The sequence below is a fragment of the Convolutriloba macropyga genome, chromosome 2, assembly GCF_964194025.1.
Source record: "Convolutriloba macropyga chromosome 2, txConMacr16.3, whole genome shotgun sequence".
NCBI lineage: Eukaryota > Metazoa > Xenacoelomorpha > Acoela > Convolutidae > Convolutriloba > Convolutriloba macropyga.
The window spans coordinates 51043591-51063668 of record NC_134469.1 but is presented as its reverse complement, the minus strand read 5'-3'; the positions used below and the strand labels follow the sequence as shown (position 1 = coordinate 51063668).

General features: G+C 35.4%; 1 protein-coding gene across 1 annotated transcript in view; it reads left to right on the top strand.

Annotated features, from left to right (window-relative positions):
- The window catches only part of LOC142358744 (autophagy-related protein 16-like), a 42454-nt gene extending 30332 nt beyond the window's left edge, over window positions 1–12122 (top strand). Inside the window, exons 8-11 of the mRNA XM_075410303.1 lie at window positions 7416–7518; window positions 7658–8110; window positions 8500–8734; window positions 11719–12122. Of these exons, the coding sequence (XP_075266418.1) occupies window positions 7416–7518; window positions 7658–8110; window positions 8500–8734; window positions 11719–11812 (885 nt within the window). The 3' untranslated portion in view covers window positions 11813–12122. The remainder of the gene's footprint in view (window positions 1–7415; window positions 7519–7657; window positions 8111–8499; window positions 8735–11718) is intronic.
- Window positions 12123–20078: the final 7956 nt, after the last annotated feature.

Here is a 20078-nt window from a genome sequence, read left to right as displayed (position 1 = left end):
CTATCTCATTAATTGCTCTTGAACGAAGTTCATAGCAACTATTTTAAACGTGTGTCTTTTTTTATGCAAATTTTTTGCTTGAAAATTTTGCGCTTTTCTTCTAAAACATTCTTTGACTTCTCAACTGACGTTTTTACGCTTTAGTTCATTATTTTTGAGTGATCTCTATTGCTCTCTCCGAAGTAAAGCTTGTTGCTAATATATAATCGGTTGCAGTTTGGGAAAATAAGTGACATATAGCGCAGTGGTTAGTGCGGGTGGGCATGGATCGGGAGGTCAAGGCTTCGAATTCCGTTGAGGGCAAGGTTTTTGTGCACCTATAAATAGAAATTGATTCAGGCTACAGACCCTGAATTAATTTGCCTGGCCTGTCGTTCAAGAGCAATTCTTCCGACATTTGTCAGTTTGTTTTCTTTGGTTATTTGAATTCCATGGAAGGCAACAATCGTCTATCACGGCTGTTTTCTGGTAATCTGACTTCTCGAGGCTAGTTTCTCTCATTCTGCTCAAATGGCAGTAAATTAATTTAGAATTAACAGAGTCAGTATCGAAAAACGAAACAAAAATTAGAAGCGGGATAAACTCATTAAGCCCAATTTTATATACCCGCTGCTGGAACTTTGTTTTTTTTATAAGTCTGAATTGCCATCTCTTGTATTTATTGGTATTGATATAAGCCCCTGAATCCTGCCATTAAGAAATTAGCGTATGTCCAAGTACGAAGTGACATCAAAATAGTATGCATTTTTAAAATGTTTTTCTGCAAAATATTTTTGTTCTTTTAATACCAGTTAGGATGTGGGAATCAATGGCTGCTGTTTTCCGGTAATCTGCCGGTTGTGTTTACAATTCCAATAGGAGTATTGGAATAGTGTTTTTGTAATCAATTTGATTGGATTGACTTCGAAGCAGGAAGACTCTTGAACAAATTTCTATAGTTTGACCGGTGATTAAATTTGAAGAGTTGAACAAAAAGAGAGTGTCTTTTTGTTCTTGCCACTTTTTTCTAGCAAACGTTTGCAACTTTGCAAGTCTTAAGCTTTTTTAAAAAAACGTCACTGAAAATAGGGAAAATTGTTTTTTGGTCTCTTCTGAATTTTTCTTATTTTCATAACTAGAGCAGTTTTGAAACCTAAAAAGGCTTTCAAAGTATAGTTTGACCAACTTATTTTTTCAAATGACACAAGAGAAAGCTTAGCGTTATTTTATGAACTCGTATTATTATATTATTGAGTTTTCCTAATTTATAATTTTACATTTCGGCTTTTTCCATTACAGCTTTTTTGGTTTTCGTCAGTTGATCTATTGGATGACAGTGAAGTCAAAGGCTAGGTTTGTGTAGAAGTCCACTCTTCGGGTCATTTCCGTAATTCGGCTGGCTGCTTTTTAAAAACCTTGTCACGCGTTTTATGATTTTGGAAGTTGGTTTTACATTGGTGTCGCCGAATTAAGCATGAGTGTGAAAAAGTTAGCGGTTTTACAGCGGTTTTTTTGCTCTGATTCTAATATAGAGTGAGAAAATGGTATTTGAGCAAAATTTCGCTTTCTCGATTGTTGTTTTTTACGTGCGACAATTTTACCTCATTTTACTCATTTCAAAAGCATAGAGAAGGTTTTTTTGTAATTGTTGTTTATTCTTTTTTCTAAGAGAGGGCAAAAAGTTGGTGTGAAAAAGTTTTCTACTTAGCAAGCGAATTTTTGTTGATGTGCTTTTTTTCACATTTTAACTCGATGTTGATTTTGTAAATTATATGAATGAGTAATTTACGCTAGGAAGATATTTTGACCATCTGAAGCAATAACATCTGGCTTTTATATGAGATTTGAGCCCTTTTCTATTTTGCCTTTTCTGATTTTTTTTTCAATAGTTTTTGGATGCAATTTTTTTTTATAGTTTTTGTTTTTTTTTGTTGAAGTTCTTATGTTAGCGTTTTATAGTCGATTAATGACAATTTTGCCTGTTTTTGATGAATGGAATTGATTAAATTGAGTCAAATTTGGTTGCTGGTGTTGGCATTAGAACAGCCGCTGATCAAACAGGTAATTTTGAAAGAGTTTTGCATCTTTACTGATCAGGCATTCTGACTTCGGTACGTTTTATTTGTAGAAAATTTTAGAAAAGATTTTCGAATTTTTATTTCAATTTTTTAGGTTTCGAATTTATGTAAGGTCTTTATTTTTTGTCAATCATTTTTTGTCGTTTAGTGAGCAAAATTTTGCTGCGTGGACCCTTCTGTTGCAGATCATATTATTGTAGTCACAATTGGTGATTTTTAGAAAAGGTCATCAGATAAGTAATCTTGTTGGCTTTTTTCTAGTGTGAGAGTTGGTAATTTCTACTTCGAAGCGATTCCGGAGCCTTCCGGTTTTGTTTTTAAGATGTGTCCGTACGTTTTTCCTTGAGTTTGTGCTTTCAAAACGTGATATCCAGGAATGCCCAGTGGAGTGTATTTTTCAATATACTAAGCTGGCGTTAGTAGTCTTTCAAGTGTATGTTGTGCTACAGTTGATGGAAGGCCCCCAGTTGATGGAAGATGAAAATGTCTTTTGAGAAACCAAAATTGTTTTTGGTCGTTTGTTTTTTTGTGAAATGGGCCCTAAAATAACGCGTGGCAAAGTCTATAAAGTCTTTGTGAAGTCCAGATTTCTTTTTAATAGCCGCACAGCGATAGCTGGGGCTATTATTGGCCTTCTCTTGGTTTTTTTTATTTCGTCGTCATGATTTTTGTTACGACCATCTGACGTCACAGCCACTTTTTGTTCATTCGTTCACGCAATTTCAACTGAATTGCATGTGTGACGTTCTTTTTCGCTCTTAGTGGAGCGAGTTTTTTGTTCATGCGCGTGATTAAATTTTTGGTCACATTTGACTTACCTCACTCTCAAAAATGACCTCCTCAATTTGAAATTGACTTTTATTTACTTTAATTCAAAGAGATAAGGTCAACTGGGTGTGTGTCACTCTAAATGAAGGTTATTTGAGATCAGCTAATAGAGGCAGCAATAACTTATACAGATTTTTAATCAAAATATAACAGATCAGCCTTCAATGAAAAGACGAATTTTTTGGTCTATCTTTTTTACTGTTTTTTTTTAGACTGCCGATCTACGAATCAATTGCGGCTATTTTCTGGCAATCTGCCAGCTATGTTTAATTATTTTTCAGATATGCATTTTCAGTACCAACTTTACACTAAATTTTGTAGAATGTTTAATAGCCGCCCTCATCTTCTCAGCCGGCTATTATAGCGCTCCTATTTTTTTTTACTTCGTCGAACTTTTTTCGATTTACCCATTTTGCCGCTGTTTCGACATTTTGCGAGAAATCTTTTTGACTTCTGTAGGCTAGTTTCACTCTTCTGTCATTCTGCTCAAAGTCCTTTTAAACAGCAGCTGCTCAGCAAAGCAATTCAAAATGAAGAGAGTCAGTATAAAAAATCAAAGTCAAATAGAAACGGGATAAACCCATAAAGCCCTTTTTTAGATGACCGGTACTTGAACTTTGTTCTCCTAAGTTTTAGTTGCTATCTATAATGCTTATTGGTATTGATACTTGACCCTGTACCCTCTCACTGAGAGACAGTAGTATGTTCAATTACGAAATGACCTCAAAATAAATCGAACTTAAAAATGTTTTTATACAAAAATCATTTTTTGTTGATATTTTCCTTTCAATCCCAATAGAGTTATGGGAATCAACGGCGGCTATTTTCCGGCAGTCTGCCGGGTATGTTTCAATTTTTTTGAGTTGGTGGACCTATAGGTGCGATGTCAGCTTTTCAGTGGGTTTTTAGATTTCTTATGTTGGGAAGATTTTAGCAGCACGTATACGGTTTTGAGTACATACGCGTCCAGAAATTTAGCAACGTTTCCTTATTTTTGGCTAATTAGTCAAATGTTCTGCCTCTCTTATGATTCCTACTGTCCTTGGTATTGGTTGATTATGGCAAAAAGTAATTTTTTTTAACACAAGTGTAGAATTTAGACAACTTTAGGATGATTGTTGTAGTTTTTTTGTAATTTTCATACATTCTGTGCTAAATTCGTGATTAATTTCTCTCAAACTAATTTTGTAGCAATCATATTAGTCCTTTGGCTTTTTATGCAATAATTTGCTTGACCGATTGTTAGTCTGACCCATTTGACTTTTTGTCCTCAAAGACCGATGAATAGGTAGCGCTCGGAGGGCATTAAGTTCTCTTAGAGCCTTACGCCTAACCAATCTAAGAATGCGGTTCACCAAAGCTGTTTTGAAGCGACAATTTTATCATGGTGTGTAGAGCGGTTCTTAGTTTGACCCCCCAATCAATCACGTTATGTTTAAACTTTTTGTAAACCAAAGGCTGTGTTCATGGGTAGAATTTGACATTAAAATTTTAAAGACGTTGACATGTACTGAGTTGACATGACCTTGCGAGTACTGAGTTTTTTTTTGCTATAATCCATTTAACATCTATTTTATTATTCAGCGTTTTCTGATGTCTTCTTTCATATCCATTACTATTTTTAATAGCCGCACAGCGATAGTGGGGGCTATTAATAACCGCCTTCTCTTGTTTTTTTTTATTTCGTCGTCCAGATTTTTGTTGCAACCATATGACGTCAAAATCTGCTTTTTGTTTATTCGTTCATGCAGTTTCAACTGATTTGGGTGCGTGACGTCGTTTTTTGCTCTTAGTGGAGAGAGTTTTTTCATTTGCGTCATTAAGTTTTTGGTCACACTCTCAAAAATGACTTCACCTTGAAATTGAATTTTTTAGACTTTAATTCAAGGAGATATGGTCAAATGAGTGTGTGTCACCCTAATTGAAGGTTATTTTAGAGCAGTGAACAGAAGCGGCAATAAATTAAACCGATTCTTAATCAAAATACAACATCTCACCACTTAGAGGTTTTTTGGTCTGCAGATCTATTTTTTGAGACTGCAGTTCTACAAATCTATTGTGGCTTTTTTCTGGCAATCTGCCAGCTATGTTTATTACTTTGAACGGTCTCTTTTTAGTAGCCGCAACGCGATGGCTGGGGTTATTATTGGTCTCCTGTTTTCAATTTTGTCGTCAAGGTTTTTGTTAACACCATATGACGTCACAATCACTTCAAATCTGCTTTTTGTTCATTCGTTCATACACTTTTGTCTGAAGTTTGTGCGTGATGTCATTCTTCTATCTTAGAAGAGAGAGTGTTTTCTGCATTCGCGTGATCTAGTTTTTGGTCACACGTCACTTAACCTGTCTCGGAGATGACTTCCTCACTCTGAAATTGACATTTATTTACATCAGTTTAAAGTATTAAATCAAGCGAGTGCGGGTCATTTTAACTGAAGGTTATTTGAGAGCTGCTCATAGAAGCAGATATAATTTAAACAGATTCCTAATAAAACTATACCATCTCAACATTTAAAAGAACTTCCCTTTTTGGTTTGTTTGTTTTTGAGAGTGCAGATCTACGAAGCTATTACGGCTATTTTGTCAATCTGCCAGCTATGTTCTGCATTTTTGTTGGATGGGCCAAACTTGTTATTCAACACGCTAATCCCAAAAATACCTACGATCTTGAATGGTAATAGTATTGTGTTTATCCTTCTCTAATTTTTTGTTCGGCGCGTAATGTTCAACTGGTCTACTTGTCAGGTTAATAAGTGTTTATTTTTCTATTCCTGTCTTTGTATTGCATTGTTTTTGTTCAAGAGGGAAATAACCAGGTAAAGCCCAGTGGGTATTTAGTTTCATTGAGTCCCTCAGCTGGTTTTTATAGTCCTTCGATTGTTTAATTGCTCTTGAACGAAGGTCAGCAATTATTGTAAACGTGTTGGTCTTTTTTTTCTTGACCATTTTGCGCTTTTCTTCTAGAACATTCTGTTTCTTCTCAAGTAATTTTTTCACGCTGTTGTTCTTCATATTGAGTGATCTCAATTGCTCTCACGCCGAAGTAAAGCTTGTTGCTAATATGAAGTCGGTTGCAGCATAGCAAAAACAAGGGCCTGATAGCCGAGTGGTCAGTGCATCTGGTTATGGAGCGGGAGGTCAGTGGTTTGAATCCTGGCGGGGCTAAATGTTTTTCTACCCCCTGTCGTTCTAGAGCAATTCTTCTGCATAAGTCGGTTTATGTTTTTTATAGTCCTTCGAGTGTTTTTTTTTGTAATTTTGTTAAACTTTTTTGTTTGGCGCGTAATGTTCAAGTGGTCTACTTGTCAGGTGTATAGGCGTTTATTTTTCTATTCTTGTCTTTGTATTGCATTGTTTTCTGTAAGATGAGTTTTTGTTCAAGAGGGGAATAAACAGGTAAAGTGCATTGGATATTAAGTTTTATTGAGTCCCTCAGCTGGTTTTTATAATCCTTTGAGTGTTTTTTGTACTTTCTATGTGGAAATAGTCAAAAGATGTTATATGCTTTCTTTAATTTGAATTTTATGATGTTGTCAAAACCTTCATTGTTTGAATATGTGTTTTTGATAATTTCGGTGCAACTATATTCAGCATTTGGCTGATTTTTTTCTTGTTTCGTTTGTATTCATTTTTATTTGTATTTGTGGAAACTCTTTTCCTTAGTTTCCCTTGACCTCAAATCTAGTAGTTTTGTGTATACTTTTTGGGGATCCATAGTCTGAATGGCAAATTTTTGTTGTTATTGGTTTGGATAGTTTTGACACCACTCGTTATTCGTTTTATATAATTTCTGATAGTTAATTTGTTTATTGAGTTCGTTGGGTTGTGATTCGGGACTTTCCTGCTGTTTTGTCTTCAAGATTTCTGATACAATCATATGACGTCATAATCACTTCAAATCTGCTTTTTGTTCATTCATTCATGCAACTTAGACTGAATCGCGCGCTTTTTTTCACTCAATTTTTCATTGTGACGCTATTTTTCACTCTTAGTTGAGCCAGTTTTTTTGTTTATTTGCTTAATTGAGTTTTCGGCCTCACGTGACTTAGCTGGCTCAAAAATGACTTTACTCACTTTCAATTTTACTGAGTATTTCACTCCTATTGAAGGTTGTTAGGGAGCAGCTAATAGAAGCAGCAATAATTTATCCAGACTGTTGTTCAAAATATAACCTCTCAGCAATTTTAAAAAATTAAGCGAAATTTCTCTGCTCTGTCTATTTTTTATTATCCTTTGCGACCGCAGATCTACGAAGTATTGCGGCTAGTTTCTGACACTCTGCCATGTTTGTTAGGTATAATCTTAGTTGTCTGATAGCTTCATTTGAAGCCTCTTAGTGATCTGATCACCCCCCCCCCCCACACACACACCCCAACAAGCCATCTCGTTCTACGATATAAGCAGGCTGCAGCAAAATCACTCACTCGAAAGCAATTGATATTTACCTGTTTCCTACAAGGTAGAAGAGCTGTCTTTCGAGCTGTCTTTTCGGTTGGTTAATTTTGGTCATCTAAAATTTATGCTTTTTAGGAAGCACACTCGGACGAAGTGACTTGTGTGCGGTTTCTCAATAATCATAACTTCATCACTGCCGGGGTGGACAGATTTGTCAAACTATGGGACTCCTCAGCAGGTACAAATTAGTAAAAAAATTTTACTGACTAAGAATCAACTGTTAATACTAAATTGCAAAACAAAGCAGTTACTAAAGTTTTGCAATGTATTTGATTGTGGTGCGAAATGACAGATGTGACACGTCATTGCAATTGTAGGTCACCAAGTCAAAGCAGTATCAACACTTTCCAGCTGCAACGGCGCAGTCACGTGTGTAGATGTTGACCAACAGGAAACTTGCATAGTGGCTTCCTCTTACGACAACTCCTCAAGAATTTGGTCGCTTAGAGACCACAGACTTAAACACAGTCTGACTGGACACACTGGCAAAGTCATGGCTGCTCGATTCATAAGTGACGACAGTCATAAAGTGGCGACAGGCAGTTACGACAGAACTATCAAAGTCTGGGATCTGAAACAGAGGTTGTGCTCTAGGGTGTTGCATTGTCACTCCAGTTGCACAGATCTAGTGACTATTGAGAGTAATGAATTGTGCAGTGGACATCTTGATAAACGGATTCGTTTCTGGGATTTGAGAAATCAGACATCTGACATGTCTGTTAATGAGATTTCGTTATCTGGAAAAGTTACTTCAGTTCACGCCAGTAGAAGTAAGTCAGTGTGCATTTTTAGGCGATGGATGCCGATTTAATAGATGCTAGGAAGTTTATTTGTTTGTTCACATAAGCTGATTAATACAAAGAGAAATTGACATTGCCTAGAATTAAGAGACTTGTCAAAACTGTTCTCATTGCTTAGAATTATATGAGACTCTTTGCTCTACAGCTGCAATTTTTGCAATGACTCTTCCAATAAATGCTTAGTTGGGCTCCTTCTTGTAATCATGACCTCCTCGGCATGGAAATGGTCGTTGAAAGACTATACTTTAGAAATTGAGGGTCCGATTGGAGTAGTGAGATAAAAACTCCAAAATTACGGCCTCAATTATGCTGACTAGTTGTGGACAAAGACAACAGTTTTTAATTTGTGCGCACTCCAGATCGCAACGATGTTCTAACGTGCACAAAGGATGGACAGCTGAAAGTGATTGATTTCCGTAACTCCAAAATGGTGAAAGCAACACTGGTGTCTGATGCATTGAAGATTGGCGCAGACTACAGCCGAGCCTCTCTCAGCCCAGACGGGAGGTTCGCGATGGCTGGAAGCAGTGATGGTACTATTGTCATATTCGATGTCAATTCTGAGAAAGTTGACAGGACTCTCAGGCAACACCAGTAAGTTGACTTGGAACCAGGCGAAGCCGATTTCGGAAAAAACACTCAATTTTAGATTGGAAAAAGCTAACCCCCAAAGAAATAAACCACAGCTTGAACGTAGAAGAGCTGCGCCATTAGCAAAGCCTCGCTGGCCATGCGTTATTTGTCAGTGGGGTTTATTTCCCAGAGCAAAGAGAGGCAAGTGGTTTTAGAATTAATGCAAGTTTACTCTCGAATTTCCAACTAAGCTTCAATTAGGGATTCAGTGAAATTAACACCGTAATTTTTATTTTTAACTGCTCTCAAACGAAGTTTGTAGCAATTATATTAGTCCTGTTGGTCTTTTTTATGCGATTTTTCGCTTGACCGATTTTTTGTCTGACTCATTCGACTTTTCGTCCTTAAAAACGGGATAAACAGGTAGCACCCAGCGGGCATTAAGTTTCGTTAGAGGCACTTAACCGCGGTTAGTAGTCCTTCAAGTGCTTAGTGTGTTGAAGCTACCGGTAAGGCCATAGTTTAAGGTTAGAAGGTCATTTTTAAGAGTTTTTAAGCCCAAAATATTGCAATTTTTCGTGTTTTTCGGTCATTTTTTGATTTTTTTTGTTGGATCAGTCTAAAATTAAGGCTGGTTGAAGTTGATAAATGTATTTTGCAAGACATAAGTACTTTTTATGGCCTTTTTAAGAGATATGTTTTGGTGATCCAAACAAAAACACGCAAATTTATACTATTTATACTCAAGAGCCAAGGAACCTCCTCTAGAGTTTTATAATAGGTAACTATAATAGGTAGTTTCTAGATGTAATGGAACGTTTTTCAAGATTTTAACATTACGAATTTAAGCAATTTTAAAAAAATTGTAGTTTTTAAGTTTATTAAAGTTTTTTAATAGCCGCCCTCATCTTCTCAGCCGGCTATTATAGCGCTCCTTTTTTTTTTTACTTCGTCGAATAAAAAAATGTTTCGCTTTACCTCATTTTGCCGCCTTTTCAACATTTTGCGTGAAATCTTTTTGACTTCTCTAGGCTAGTTTCTCTCTTCTCTCATTCTGCTAAAAGTGATTTTGAACATCAGTTGCTCAGCAAAGCAATTCAAAATGAACAGAGTTAGTACAAAAATGGATGTCAGAATTAGAAACGGGATAAACCCATAAAGCCCAATTTTAGATGCCCGCTATTTGAACGTCGTTCCTATAAGTCTTATTTACCATCTCTAATGCTTATTGTTATTGATGGTAGCCCCTGTAGCCTCTCTCTAAAACAGAAGTATGATCAACCACGAAATGGCATCAAAATAAATTGGACTTAAAAAAATGTTTTTGTACAAAAATCTTTCTTTTTTCAATATCTTCTGTTATTTCAATCCCAATCATGCTTATTGGAATCAACGGCGGCTATTTTCCGGCAATCTGCCGGGTATTCTTAATAGCCGCCCTCATCTTCTCAGCCGGCTATTATAGCGCTCCTATTTTTTTTTACTTCGTCGAATAAAAAAATGTTTTGCTTTACCTCATTTTGCCGCCTTTTCAACATTTTGCGTGAAATCTTTTTGACTTCTCTAGGCTAGTTTCTCTCTTCTCTCATTCTGCTAAAAGTGATTTTGAACATCAGTTGCTCAGCAAAGCAATTCAAAATGAACAGAGTTAGTACAAAAATGGATGTCAGAATTAGAAACGGGATAAACCCATAAAGCCCAATTTTAGATGCCCGCTATTTGAACGTCGTTCCTATAAGTCTTATTTACCATCTCTAATGCTTATTGTTATTGATGGTAGCCCCTGTAGCCTCTCTCTAAAACAGAAGTATGATCAACCACGAAATGGCATCAAAATAAATCGGACTTAAAAAAATGTTTTTGTACAAAAGTCTTTTTTTTTCAATATCTTCTGTTATTTCAATCCCAATCATGCTCATTGGAATCAACGGCGGCTATTTTCCGGCAATCTGCCGGGTATTTTTGTCATTTTTTAGGTTTCTAGCCCCAAGAGCCAAGGAACCTCCGCTAGCGTTTGATAATAGAGTACTGCTTAGTTTCTAGATGTACTTTCAAGAATTTAGTATCACGAATTTAAGCAATTTTTTAGAAAATTCTTTGTAATTTTTTCAAGTTAAGTTTTTCCGCCACCCGGGGTCCAGGGAAGTCCGAGGCTTGATAATAAGCTGATGCATGGTTTGTAGAGTTAATGGAATGGTTATCAATATTTTAATGACTCGAGTTTAAGCAATTTTTTGATAATTTGATTTTAAGTTTTCAAAAAATTATCATGTTCCAAGTTTATGGATCTTTATGAGCCGGTGAAACTATTTAAGGCTTTAAACACCGATTCTGGATAGTCTCTTAAGACAAGGAAATGGCTCTGAAGATATTAATACAACGAATATTTGCAAGATTTTGTTAAAATTTGCAATTTTTCTAAAAATTTTTGTAAATTTTTGTCGTTTTCTGAGTTTAACCTTCATTACCGAAACATTTTAAGTCTTGCAGATGGGTTACATGACAGAATTTCAGAGACAAAAAATGGTTTTGAATTTTTTTTCTCTGCGAAATGTGGAAAATTTGAATTTTGCATTTTCAGGTTTGTCTATTTAATTACTAACAAGGCTAGAAAAATAGAAGTTGCAGAGTCGAATCTCATCATGGAAAATATGCCTAGCTCTCTCTCTCTCTCTCTCTCTCTCGCTGTTGTTTGGGGTTTCTTTCCTTCTCTTTCTCGTTCACGTTATCTCTTTCGCACACTATCTCTCTCTCTCTCCTTACTCTTTTGTCATCTATTACTCTCACCTCACGCCCCCTCAATTAAGCTAAAGCTAGCCTCACTAAACCGTGGTTAGCTACTGACGAAGCCCACCGCTTGCCGGTCGTTTTGAGAGCAATTCGCCCGACGTTAGTCGGTTATGTTCAGATTTTCTTTACTAACTTGGTTGCGACGTGAATCCGTGGCTTTTTTGGCGTTTATCTAATTATGGAAATTTTTGCTAAAATCAAAGTTATTTGTTTAGGTCAGTAATATTAGCAACTGCCTGGTCCAATGATGGTACAAAGCTTTTGAGTTGCGACAAAGGAAAGAAGGTAATTTTATGGTGTGACAGATGAACAAACACGACCACTCCTAATTTTGGAACAGGAACTTTTCTCACGGAAATCTTTCCCCATTTCGTTTCTAGCTGAAAAGCGTGTCAATTTGTTTACAATTGGTGCTAACAGGATAAGGCATTTCGTTGAATTACCCGAATTGATCGAGGACTTAGAATTGAAACTGGTTCTCGTATATTGCATTAATTGTTAATAAAGTGTTGATGCCAACTAAAGTAATGTATATTGTGATAAGTTTATAGAGTTTTAGTTATGAGAGTTTATTTACCCACTTTTCTTTGAAAAGAGAAATAAATTTTGATTTGATGTGTTCTATCGAGTTTTAAGTCAGCGAAAAATTGCAGTGAACTAAAGGCTGCAAGTATCTCAAGACGTGACATTTCTGACAATTTGAATGCTTGCCTTTAATTACTATTTGGGTAGGTTTGAGTGAATTTTCACCCAAATTTGGAGTGCGTAATAGCAAATGCCCTTGGCTTTATATGCATTGATTACGGAAGTTTTTGATTTTGGTCTCTTTTGGTCTATAAGTTTAATAATCTGGTTAATTCCGCTCATACAAAGTTTGTGTCAATCAGGTTGAGCTTAACGCAATTTTTTGTCTTACAAATCTGACCAGTTTTTTCGTATGACTTTTTACAAATGAGTTCTCGATTTTTCTTCATAGAAAACTACTAAATTATGCGGGATGATTGTGGCAATTTATTACAAAACTAATTCTATGGAGTTTATTTACACAATGCTAAATACGTTAGTATTGTGTAAATAAGCTTTCTGGGCCACTTTGGTCTCCTTTCTCTGCTCCCTAAGAGTTGGATGTCCCTAGTACAACAGCTGAAACTAAATCCAGTCTAAAATTGCTGAACAGCGAAACGATTTCTATAATCCGGGTAAGAAAACAACGTTCCAAAAATATAATCGTATCACGTACAGTGGATACGATAAGAAGCCTGCTTGAAACGAGATTCCAAAATAACCAGTGAGGCCTTGGAAGAATTTCTCTAATAGTTGTTGGCAATCTTTACAAAGCTAACTGGATCTCACAAATATAACTTATTGTCCAGGTACCAAAACCCTTAGAATTATTCAAACACAGAAGTTGATCGCTGGTCAGCCTTCTTTTGACACTTCAAATTACATTTTATATAGAAAAGTTAACTGTCAAAAACGGGTAAAACTTTCTGCTGGCGAAATTGAGTGTGATAAGAAATTACGATAATTTTCACTCAAATTTGAAGCTGCTATTAATTGCAAACAAAATTTGAAATTTTGGCAACAATCAAAAACTGCCAGTCAGCACGTAGTTATAGATCAGCTCTTTGATTTTCAGCGAGACGTAGATTGTAGAAGAATTAGCCCCGCAACAAAACTAATAGCAGTGCAGGTGTATATCTTCAGTCTACAAAATTTTCTCTTAAATCACTTTGATTTAAAATTGTCTTTCATTTCTTCACTCTCATCTCTGTGCTCCTATTATATGAGCACTAACAAATTTTGTAGAAGTGGTCCAAACTGAAAATAAGAGAACCAAGGACAAAAATAGGTCTACTTTGAGGCATCACAATAGTCAATTTGTTTGCAAATAACTTACACAATCAAAAAACCCGAACGCAATAGACATGTTTTACCGCACATTTTTTCTGCCTTTCCTACTTACTTAGTTGAACTCTTGAGTTTAGTTTTGCTTGCCCTACTTAGTTGCCCTCTCGTTCTAGCAAAAATTAACTTTGACTCTAATGTTCACAAAAAGCGCCTAAATTTTATACTTTATTTCGCTAAATACGTTAATATAAATTGTAGTCACCCTCATGACCAACACTTGGGGGCGCAAGAACCCATGTGTCGGGGCACTAAATCCCGTGGGTGGCTAAGGTTTATGTTCTAAAAGATACAAATCCTGTTTGTGATACTGACTGTTATTGGTCTTCACTGGGTTTACATTTTCTCGTTTAAACTAAATCTCAACAACTAGTCTTGCATTGGATTACTTTTATAATAATAATAAAAAATTGTTCTCAAGTATGTATAAACAAGCAACATTGTTCAATGAGGTTTACATATACATACTCAAAAGGTCATCAAAAGGCAAAAAAGCCTAGTCGTGTGATGCCTTTGGGAAGCAGTTTGTTAGCAAATAGGGGTGGGGGTAGGGTGTTGATATTGGTTTGTTTTTAATGTTTAAATAGATTGAGTGACAGCAAGTACACGTGAGGAAACAGTTGAGTTTTTGTAAAAGGATAAAAATTAAAAAAAATAATGTTTTAGACAATTGCTCAAAAAAAACTAATAATAAAGTTCTATGATATCATTTATGGTGGTGTGTATTAATTCCAGATTTGTAGCAACTCTTTATAAAGTGAACATATTTTGAGTCGAAATTAAGTATATAATTTAGCAGTTTCCTTATTCGTATTCCAATTCTCTTTGGGTTGATACCAGTAAATTGATTGCTAGGTTTTAGTTTCTTACTTGTTGTTCTTTTCTCATCTAGCCTCACAAGCTCTGAATCCTCAATAAACCTGTTAAAAACTTCATTTTTATGTTCCCGCCTAATTGTTTTGGTTAAAAATTTTAAAAGCTCTTGTAGCTCTTTCACCAGGAAGATTCCATATTTTTCCCGATCGTTCGCTGTTGATTGATGACTTTGTTTCCTGAAAATAATTCGCGAAATTTGTTTAATTTTCACTTCGATAAACTTCAGGCTTGTCTTGCTTGCAGTTCCGTAAATAAGCACTCCATATTGTATAACCGGTTGAAGAAAAGACTTATATACTAAAACTAATTGTTTAATGCTCAATATAAACCTCAGTTTGTAGAACAATCCCGTAAATTTGGTCAATTTTGCAGCGACGCTATTTATGTGTTTTTTGAAATCCAATTTGTTGTCCAGCAAAACGCCTAGATACTTTACTTCGTTGCTCTTTTTAAGGGTTGCATTGTTCAGTCTTAGAACATTCATCATAGTTTTAAAACTTAGTTTTAGATTAATCGTTTTTTCAACATTGAGCGTCAGTTTGTTATCGCTTAAGTAGAGGCCGATTTTGTCAATATCAGTTTGAAAAAGAACTTCATTTGCACTTTTTTTTGGCTGCAGAGCAATATCGTCGGCATAGAGCGTTATTGTAGAGCAGCTGCATTGTTGTCTGATGTCATTGACGTATATGATGAAAAGTAGTGGTCCTAAAACTGAACCTTGCGGCACGCCAAACGTAACAGTTCTTGGACTCGTTCTTGCAGCACCATATCTAAGAATTTGTTTTCTGTCAGATAATTAAGATTTCATAATTTCAAGCATTGGGCCTCTCAAACCTATGTTAGCAATTTTATTAAGTAGTAAGTTATGATCAACCGTGTCAAATGCCTTTTTCAAATCTAGAAACAAACCTATCGAGCACTTTGGCTGGTTTTCTAAAGTGTCCCTAGCGTTTTCAACAAAATGCGCTAATGCGTCAATTGTTCCTCTTCGTCGTCGGAAACCATATTGATTTGCATCCAGGAGATCAAAAACTTCCAAAAAATTAGATATTTTGTTCTACAGAAATGTTTCAAAGACTTTTGCAACAGTTGGAAGTAGAGAAATTGGTCTGAAGTTAGATGGTTCCTAGACATCACCACTTTTATGTACTGCTACTATGATAGCTTCTTTCAGGCAAGGTGGAAAACTTCTTTCATCGATACATTTGTTGATTAATTTTGTTAGTATTGGCACAATTACCCATTCGAGTTTCTTCAAAAAAAAGTTGTTCAGTTCAAAGCAATCTGTGCTATATTTGGTTCGCATTTTATTTATTATTTCCCGTACTTCCACCGAACTGGCCCTGGTTAGTCGCATTGATTGTACACTAACACTACTGCTTTTAGAAATATTCTCACATTTAGACTCAAAATTTGATGCTAAGGTTTTACCAACTGTAGAGAAATCGTCTATGAATTTATCAGCTGTCTCTTTATTGAGCCTATCTTGCGATGCAACTTTGCCTTTTAATCTGCTAATGCAGTCAAAAAAAGATTTAGAGTTTTTCTGACCATCTGCATTCATTAACCGCTGATAATACATTTCCTTTTTTCTTCTGATCAGTTTTTGCAGCTTGTTACGTAGTGCATTGAATTTGAGTTGATCGTTTTTGTCTTTCGTTCTCATAAAATTTTGGTATTGTTGTCGTTTCTTGGTAGCTAGATGTTTTATTTCGTTGTCAATCCACAATTTTTTATTTTTTGTACCTTTACAAATTTTTGTAGGAACAAATTTTTCAACACATTTATTCAAGAGAAACTGAAAATTTTTCATGGCTTCTTCAGAACTTAATTGATCAAGTGTTAGTTCAAACTTCTGTAATTCATGTTACATATAAAAATGAAGATTAATAATTACGTTTGAATCATTAAGTTTTGTCCACATTTTAATCATACGATCATCATCATTTTCTTTTTCTGAATGATTCTATTTGTGTCCCGAGAATCCAAAAAAGAGCGTATAATGATCTGTTAGCGTAGTTTGTGACACTTTCAGATCAATTTTTACGTTGGAATACACGGCATCAATACAAGAATTACTAGTCTTAGTTTCTCTAGTGCAGTTCGCATTTTCTGCATAATGCAGGTCAAAAGACAGCAAGGCTTCTTGCAATGTTTTCAAATTTGAAGAAACGGTGTGATGATTTATATTGAAATCATCACATATAACTGACATACAGTCTTCCGGAATAACAGCTTTCTCAAAATGGTTTCCTAAGCTTGTGCTTAGTTTTTCGTTGGACGTGTTTGGTTTGACGTATATTGTAGTTAAAAAAACTTTTAAATTATTATAGCAAAATTTCAGTGTCAAAATTTGGCACTCATTGCTGGTGTACTTGCTTAATGTTTCGAACTTTATTTTATTTTTCAGAAAAATACCAACTCCTCCACCTCGATTTCGCTTTACACCCCTAATGACTGTGACTATTTTTTGATAACCATATAGTTGCAAACAAGCAGTGTCATACTCTTCATTTATCCATGTTTCTGTTAAGCAGACGGCTAAGGGTAGACCATCTAAACTGTTTACTAGAGTTTGAAGCTGATCTAAATTTTTGCATAGAGATCTTATATTTTGAAGCATGAAGAGCTTTTGCATTTTGTTGTACTAAAATGATATGTACAAGTGGAAGAAAAGTGGGACGACCATTGTCTTCAATGGATTGTAGCAGCAAAGTTTAAAGTGTTAGCGGATATGACGATAGAGTTAAAACAACTCTGGTTACCAGAGTAAAAAACTGTTTTTTCGAAAAAAGCTAAATCGTAGACATAATGTATTTTTTTGTTAAAATATTTAAAAATATATAGCCTAAAAGGAGAAAAAAAAACAAGAAAACGATGATAAAAAAAATAAAAATTTTACTGCTAAGATCATGTATTTAGAGAAAGTTTACAAGTTTAACAACTTGAAGAGCGTAATCGCAGCAATCAGTTGATATACTTGATTTATCTTGGGTGATCCTGTTTTCACATTGAGAGAAATAAAAAGAAACGACATCTTCGAATTTAAATAGGCGCTTTATCGCAGCCATCAAATCCGATGTGCGAACAATTTCTTTTTTCATTGATTTTTGGTCGTAGTGACGCGTGATCGCAGTCAGTTACTATATTTCACATTTAAATATTTATACAATTATCTTTAAATATTTGTATGTGACGCGTAATCGCAGTCACTTTTTTTGTTTTACAGTAAATCAGAATTAATCTAAATCAATTACAAAAACAGAAGAAAAATCTAGAAATTTTGACGTATCTAATTGAATACTTTTTTTTACGGGGCCTCAAAATAGGAACTGCTTCCCAAAAATGCCAATAAGATTAGAATAACATTAGCACAAAACAAAAATATTTTTTAATTTGTTCACTAAACGTCTTTGTTTTTTTTTCTGTCAGCACTTAAAGATTTTTGTGAAGTCAGGTGAATTCTCTCTGTCATCATCAACTTTGTCGTCATCATCAAGGCAGTATTTCCTTTTTTGGTTTTCTCGTTTGATCGGGTTTTTGACATTTTCAAGATCAATAATTTGATTGATGTTGTGATAGCCAGTATCATTGTTGTTTCGCTTCACCAATACAGATACGGAACAGTTTTTTGTTGAAGTAATGAAGCCCTGTCTATTTGCCTCAGCCCTAAGTTCAGCTTCAAACTTTGGTAGTCGTTCATTCAAGAAAATAGGTTTTTTATTCAGGCTGTTTTTTGCAGTTTTTAACTTTCGTCTTGCCCCGAACACTCTGTCTTTCTCGTCGAAATAGACAAACTTGCAAATAACCGAGTCATATTGATCTCCACTAGCAGTTCCCGGTAAAATATGACATGCTTTTATTCTGTTCTCAGTGAGATTTATTTTCAGAAAATCGCTAAAAAATCTCAAGGTAGTTTTCAGTACATTTTTGCTATCTCTTGGATCGAAAGGCGGATTGCAGATAATTAGGCAGTCTTTGCTCGTGTACCTTTCTTGTGTTCTGAGGCGCTCATTCATATCAATTTGCATTTTTTTAAGATTTTTTCTTTTACTTTCCTGTTCTTTGTTTTTTGCGATCAAACCTGTGACCGAATTCTGCAATTGATCCACCTGCTTCTTCAGTTGACTTGATTCACCCTCCATTTCCATCCAGCTGTGAGTCGGGTCAAAAGTTAATTGTAACAAGGATAAATACAAACTTGTAAAGAATACGAGTAAAAAAAGAGAAAGAGAAACAAAAATCCGCAAATGAACTGTTAATTATTAGACAATGGCCGTTCCCAGTTCTTACACATGAGCTGGGTACATAGTAGAAAACTAGTGTTTTAATATAGAAATGATTATGCAAACACGCTATTAGATTTAGATATGCTAGTGTTGAGTTGGTTCTAAACGTTCAAGTTTTTGTTCATAAAGATGCACGTTTAATGTGCTATTGAAGGCCAACTTGAAAGAAAGAAAGCGCAACTGTTCTTGAAAAGCGCAACTGTTGTTCTGTTATCTATTGGCTATGAAATTCCTCTGATGGAAGTCAGTTGAAATGTTGATCTATAATGTGATTTGGACTTGAACCATTTAAAAATGTAAGTGTGCAGGATAAGTGCCAATAGGAAGCATCTGGATTTCAGTATTATTTCGGTTTTTACCCGAATTTTTAGTATAATATTTTTTAGTCCCATGTATCCCTAAACATTGAGCAAAATACCATTTTGTTGATTTTGGGTGCTTATAGGCAGCGCAAAATTGAACCCTGGAGGCCGGCTGAGAAGCAAAAATCATGGTATAGCTTAAAATTGGCTTTAGTCGACATCCTAATTTTTTAAAACCAATTGTTATTGTTGAATAAAATTTGAGTGCATGGGGTATTGAGGCGAAGACTACGTGATCAGGCCACCGAGCCTCCAAGCTTGTCTTTGACATGAAAAAAACTAGCAGAAATTTAATAAACTTCTCATTTAGCTGCTCATCAAGCCTAATTGTTTTTTTTCTACTCCAGAAAGATGACACTTTTCACACTAATTGGGTTGACTAAACGTCCAGTTTGCCATCCGGGTCCCAAATGAATTCACGCCTCTTTCTGGGGACGAATGAGTTGCTTGCTTTCGATTATTTATTTTGGAAGAGTTTTGTTTGTTTTCAGAATTGTACCTTAGTTTCGCTGTTTTAAATTTGCATAGGAGTTCGTTCTGTCACTTTACCGCTTAGTGGAGTTAGTAATTGATGTTGGCTGATTCTTAGCTTTAACCAGTATTAAGTTGCCATGAACTTCAATTTGTGGTTAGGAATTTTTTATCTCTGAAACCATTAATCTTCAAAAAACAATTTGATTTTGGTCAAGTGCTCTTTTTTGTCATTCAATGGCTTTTCCTGTTTTCCCCAGATGCATAGCTTGATTTTCTCAAAAGGTTTTAAAAGAATTTGATATTTTTAGCGCAAATACTATGAAAGGAAAATGGACCTTTGTTAGGTGGTCTAAGCAGGTGCGACTGCTGTGAAAATGGACCAGTACTGAATTCAAACCAGCATCTCTTGCTTGCAAACCTAGTGCGCTGCCCATTTACACCAACTGGTCTTAAGCTCTCGAACTTGGGCATCGCTTATTACCCATTCTAATCTACTTTCTTGTTCCTCAAAGCTTCATTTCTTTTGCCAAGTATACAGTGAACAATTAGAGCTTCTGTCAAGCCTATCTTATGCAAAATTTACTTTAGGTTGTTCTCTCTCAAGCTTCTAACAGACTTTTCCCTTTTAAGAAGTTTGTTCGTTTTATTAGGATATATAGATTCATA